Here is a 6000-nt window from a genome sequence, read left to right as displayed (position 1 = left end):
CACAAGCTGCCTGAGATTTGTTCCTTTGCAGATTCCAAAAGCTAAGGAGGACAACAGAGAGATCTGACACTAAAGCAGCAGTCACACCTTTAAATACCCCCTGGTGCTTTGGGAGCAGGGTACCAGGACAGTTATTCCCTACAACACCCAGCTGGATGGAGGCTGGAGAAAATGGAGGGGGGAAATAGTAGGGAGCTTTGGGATGAAGGTGGGTGGTGTTGTGAAAGGGAATGAACATTAATGCAAACCCTGCTAACCCAGCATGGCTCTTTGCCCCCATTAGTGGCTAAACCATACAGAGAAATTAATGAACCTGCTACTACCTCCAAGCTAATAGAGTTTAGTCAGTGGCAGCTCATGCTTTTAAAGCCCGCAGTCCAAGGTTTGATCCCCACAAGTGACCAGAATAAGGGCATTATTGTGTCCTGGCCCATTCAGCATGTGTCTGTGTAGCAATGATGTCTCTGGGTGGGTTATTGGCACAGGGATTGAACCTGGGACCGCTGGATTTTAATATATGAGCCTCTACTGCCTGAGCTAAAAGAGACCCCTTGATTCCCCAAACGAGGAGCAGGCTCATCAGCTTCTAGCTGGCCTAGCCACAACTAGAGGGGGGTTGACTGCCACCCCAAGCAGGCATTGCTTACACCTCTTTGTGTATTATCATCATGCCTGCCTGCTTTTTCACCACCCTCCATTCCAAAATAAATCTAAGAGTGAAGTGCATGGCTCTGCTTCCATCACTGTCCCCAGTACCAAGCCCCAAGTCTCACTGACTTCCCAAGGCTGGAAATCGATCCCCTGTAGGCGTCTCAAGTCATGGCTCTCAGAATCAGTGGCCATTTTTGAAAGTGTTGGCGCAAGGTCAGACAGTCCATAGCACTGTCGGGAATGAAACCCAGGTCTCCTTGTTACCCACCTGTGCCTTAATCACAAGGACATGGTTCCTAAGACATGTGGGACCAGGCTTTCCAGAGATCTCAGTGCCAAGCTGTCTAGTGCTGAGCACAGATCAGTAGGCCCAAATTTTCAAAAGAGCTGAGCTCCCTTTAGGCACCTAAATAGGGACCAGATTTTCCAAAGAGCCCAGCAACCAATGTGCAGAAAATCTGGCCCTGTGAGGGGGTATTTGAAAGTCCGGCTCCTGCAGCCTGTTCTTGACTGGGGGACTCGGGGGAGGAAGAAGCTCTGACCCCAAGCTGGAGAATGTGGGGAAGCAGAGACTGGGAAGTCCACAAGTATAGACCAGCCCTTCTCCGAAGTCTCCTGCAGAACCTCTGTCCGAGCCTGAAAGTTGTGGTGCCAAAAGAAACTGCTTCCACCCCTCCATGCCCAGCAGACCCATGCTGCGCATGCTCGGATCTCAATGAGAACTCTCCTGACGAACTTCCTTTGGGTTAATTCTGTCCCTTCTTACACAGAACTATCTGCCCAGGTGGGCCTGATCTTGTGAGGTGCTGGGGCCCTCCCCGCCTACTGACTTCAGTGAAAGGTGCTGCTCATGCTCAGCACCTTCCATGATCGGAGACCGTCAGCACAAGCAGAGCCCTGGGGAGCAGAAAGGAGATCTCCCAGAGGGCATTCAATACAGCACCCGAGAGTAGTAAACGTGGGTTTTATTTAAAAACATGACATTGCAAAATAAACTACTAGCACTAACTTCATACAGTTCATCTATCTGTGTCCATGCTGGCCTGTGTGTGAGGGGGAGGGAATAGATCTCTGAGCAGAGACTATAAATTTCTTTGATGCTAATGCCATGACCGGTCCCCCTCCCTCCTCTGGTCCCCCTGCCAGGCCAGGCATAGCATACATGGCATGAGATAGAATACATTGGACTGAAGCAAGCTCTTTCACAGACACAGGGGGTGGACAGGAATTTCTGGAGCAGTGGGACAGGGCTCTCACTCCTTGTCCCCCTCCCCCAGCCTATACACACGGCTTTAGCAGCTGTAACAGCTTTACCCCAAGTAGAATTTTTCCCACTTGCCATTCCTGCATGTTCAAAGTCTTCCAAGAGGCTAGATGCTCTTGGGGCAGCCCAGGGGTTCCTCCTCACAGGCCAGACCCCTCTTCTATTTCTCCTTTAGAAAACAAAAATAAATCCCCTTTTCTTTGGGGATGAGTGACGCTCTGCTGGAGAACACCTTGCTCTCGGATCTCAAATAGGTCTCTTCACGGGTTCTCGCCCACCGGCTCTTCTTTTCCACGTGTCCTGGGAAATCCACACTGGAAAGCCCAGTTTGTTCTCCATTCCCCTCCTTGGAAGTGCAACGATGTCTGGCCATGGTCTGCATAGCTGGGTTACAGAGCAATTTGCATAGTGGAGCTCAGACGCTAATAAGGAGTTGTTTTCTTACAAAATAACATGAAAAGGCTAAGTACTGGTAGTAAATATGGATAGGCTAGGAAGGGTGCGCTCAGGGGTCCGTTTGCAGGTCAGGGCTAGACCAGGCCAGCTGCCTTATCTTGCACGTTGTATTCCTTGTTCTTCTTCACCCGCCAGTTGATGATGACTAGCAGCAGAATGCCAAGGAGTTTGTACCCCATCTGGAGGCCTATGTATCTGTCAAGAGAAAGAAATAGAGAAAAAGAGAGGTGTGAAACTACTAGGGACAAACTCCGATCCGATCCGTTGTGGGTAGGCCATCGGGCTTGGGATGGCTGGTCCCTGTGCTCAGTAAGATGGCTCTGCTGCTTCCTCAGAATGAGCCCCGAGCTCTGCTGAACCTTTGGAGTCTGCAAGCTGACTGAGGAGAGGCATTGCAGTGCCATAGCTAGGGCTCTGGCTTCCTGGCTTTGCCACTGAGTGCTGTGACCTCAGGCAACACCTGGCTCCCCTGTGTGCCTCTCCCAACATTTGTGTGTTTAGCCTGGAAGCTCTTCAGTGCAGGGACTGTCTCCTGCATGGCCAGCACCTACCACAATTCTGCCCCAATCTCCACGGTGGGCTTTCAGCCTTCCTGGGACACCAATAACACCACTAACTGTTCAGCTCTGATAGTTAGTTGGGCTGCACGGAGGGCTCTGCGATGAGACCGGCGCTCTGTGGGTGAGAGGGGGCCATCCTAACTCGGAGCCCTCTCCTATCTACACTTTAACCTATCCTAAAAGAAAATCCCTGGGTTATATTTTAAATCCCTAAAATATAACCCAGGCAGGAGACAGGTTACTTGCCTCACACCTAGCAACCCAGTGAGCGAGGAACATCTCTAAACTGCTGAGGGATAGGGTCTTTGGTTTATCCCACTATTTACAGTAGCAGCAATGTTCGGACCATGCTCATACATGTCCTTCCTTTCCCATAGTCTCAATCCCCTCCCTTGCTCTGGTTTGTCTGCCTCCAAGTCCCTGGACTATCTTGAGCATGCAGCCAGTTTCCTGATCACCCCCCGAAGTCTGTCTCAGTCCTTGGAGCCAATGAAAAGAGAAAAACTTCTCTCAGGAACCCCCTTCCCAATGCCACCTTCTGCCACCGCTTGACTGTCAAAATGGACTCCCCAGGGCCTGGGGCTCTGAGGACATTGCGAGTGTATGGCTCCCTCAGAACCACCAGCCTGACCCATTCCAAGTCAGGGATGGGCTTGTCCCTAGGAGAGCGGGCTCTGAGTACCTGCTACGAAGGAAGTCGTTGTTGTAGTAGGCGCAGAATCCTCGCTTGCTGCATTGCTTATTCCAGTGGAGGCAGGAGGAGTCAATGATGACACCAAAGAGAGCTGGAGCAGGTAACCAGGCTGCCGTGGCCAGGGGGAGAAGGGGAAGAAAGAATGTGAGACCAGAGTCACACTCCTTGCCCCACAATATAGACACAGCTGCCTGTTTAAATTCCCTCTCCTGTTCGCATGGAGGGTGTTTCCAGCCAGCCCTCAAACCCGGCCTGGCATCCTGCTCCTCCTGGAGGCAGGCCTGATACTTTGCATCTGCTTTACCGCAGCTGGAGCACCCTTTCCATTATAAGCCAACCCAGCTGCTTGGGCACCATGCCAGCACTCTCCCATCATACCTATGCTTGTCTGGTCCCTGTAGCCGGAACTCAGTCAGTGGCTTGCTGTGGCTGTATGCAAGGCGTGCATTGCAAGCGCCAGGACCGGCTGTGCCCATGGAGCGATTCTGCCCCACCCCTGGATGCACAACAAAATGGCGTCCTGTGCGCAGCGTGACCAGGTGCGCCCTGTGCATGCCAGGTCATGCTGCAGGGAGGCTGCCATTTTGCATGCAAGTGTACAATTGCATGCCTGACTAAAAACATCCCAGCACCCCACTGGCCTCAGTTCCAGTCACTCTCTCTTCAGAGCTCAACTTGAAACCTTCCTCTTCACTTTAACCTGTCACTGAAATTGACCCCTCCATTTCTGCTTTCCCCCAGTCTTCCCTTAGTGGCTACCCACTTCGCACCACTAATGGGGCCTTGAAACGGGTGTCAGTTACACTTACGCTCCCCTTACAGCCGCTTGACGTTGGTGGGAGAGATCCCCAGCTGAAGTCAAGGGAGGTCTGATGATTTCCACCAGCTGAAGATCTGGCCCGCACAGCAGTGTAAACCGGGGTCAGTGTAAATGGGAATTGGGCTCTACATTCCTTTCCTGCCGGCATGATAGTGGCTGCACCGTTTTCTGAGGGATGCTATTTAAAAGCACAGTTCTCTCATGGGCCAGATCCTTGGCTAATGTAAATTGGCGGAACTCTGCTGAAGTCAATGGAGCCCTGCTCATTTACACCAGCCCAGAATCTGACCCAGAATGTTTGCTCCAAGTGTTGAGGGAACTTTAATGTCTGAAGTTGTCAGGACATCAGCGTTGTGGCTCATCCAGCCTTTCCTGGTCACTAGGGCTGCCCCTCTTTGTACTTTACAATGTGAAGATTGGACAACTGTCAAAAATGCCAACTTTCCTGACATGAGAAATGATCTAAGTGTCGTCTGATGGAGGGTTTCAACGGAAGCAGACTGTGCACTGTCTGCTGGGACAGCTGAATGGGGGTCACAGAAACCATCTTCCACCACCCAGAGAAGTTTACCTCTTAGGAATTAAAAAAAATGGTTCTGCTTCATATGAACAAAGAAATAAATGAGACACAGACCGAAAGGTAAGTTAGGGCTTGTCTACACAGACAGTCAGTTCCTGGGGTGTAAATCTACCTCACACTAGCCTGCCGCACACTAACCATCGAAGTGGACCCTGCTGCTATGTGTTAAATGTTCCCTAGTGTGCTCTAATCTACTCCTGTTTCAAGTGGGGTAGCTCAAAGTGCGCTAGGGAACTCTTAGTGCACAGCAGTGGTGTACACAGCAAACAACAGGCTAGCGGGGGCTAGATTTAGACCCTGGCTTGCTGCAAACTAAGAGTTCATGCAAACAAGCGCTTAGACAGTCAAAAGAAATCCAATCCAAAAGGGAAGGGAAAGGGCTAATGTGAGGTTCTGATGAACCCTGCTGTCCTCTCTCCAGTCTCCAGCTCAGACCTGCGCTATGACATTATATGATTTACATGCTTCTTTCCTCCCAGTTTGGTGGCTTGTACAGGGAGCTCGAGTCAGACAGACACTCACCTAACAGTCTCATCAGTAAGAACTGGACTCCAATAGCAAATGACTTTTCATCCTGGTTCACCAACCTGTAGGGGAGAAGTTAGAGAAGATCAGATCCAAAAGCTGGACTCATCATTTTTGATGTATTGCCCTGTGCAGATAATGAACAGGTTGGAATCTGCATTCCAGTGGCTTGGGGCTCACCACGTCTCATGGGATGTGCAAGGCTTAAAGATACAGTCAAGCCAGATTTCTCTTGATGTGGAAGATGTGGGGCAAAGGGATGTTTAAGTAATTCCTGAGGAAATGGGCCAGATTCAGAGGGGACATTATTAGTGATTGGAGCTGGCTGGAAGATCGTAAGTATTTTCTGTGAAAAATTTCAAAAGAAAGGGGATATATTTCCCCCCAAAATATTTTGCAGAATTTTTCCAATGAAAAACTGAAAACAAAGGTCTGAGAGAGGATCTGATT

General features: G+C 50.4%; 1 protein-coding gene across 2 annotated transcripts in view; it reads right to left on the bottom strand.

Moving 5' to 3' along the window:
* Positions 1-1601: 1601 nt before the first annotated feature.
* The window catches only part of SLCO2A1 (solute carrier organic anion transporter family member 2A1), a 118898-nt gene continuing 114499 nt past the window's right edge, over positions 1602-6000 (bottom strand). For both annotated transcript variants that reach the window (XM_084639494.1, XM_084639493.1), the window contains 3 exons: positions 5548-5612; positions 3614-3734; positions 1602-2566 (listed from right to left, as the gene is read on the bottom strand). In XM_084639494.1, the coding sequence (XP_084495620.1) occupies positions 2446-2566; positions 3614-3734; positions 5548-5612 (307 nt within the window). In that variant the 3' untranslated portion in view covers positions 1602-2445. The remainder of the gene's footprint in view (positions 2567-3613; positions 3735-5547; positions 5613-6000) is intronic.

Source organism: Lepidochelys olivacea, assembly GCF_965140295.1.
Source record: "Lepidochelys olivacea isolate rLepOli2 genome assembly, chromosome: 9".
In the NCBI taxonomy this organism is placed as follows: Eukaryota; Metazoa; Chordata; order Testudines; family Cheloniidae; genus Lepidochelys; species Lepidochelys olivacea.
This window is presented reverse-complemented; position numbering and strand designations above follow the sequence as displayed.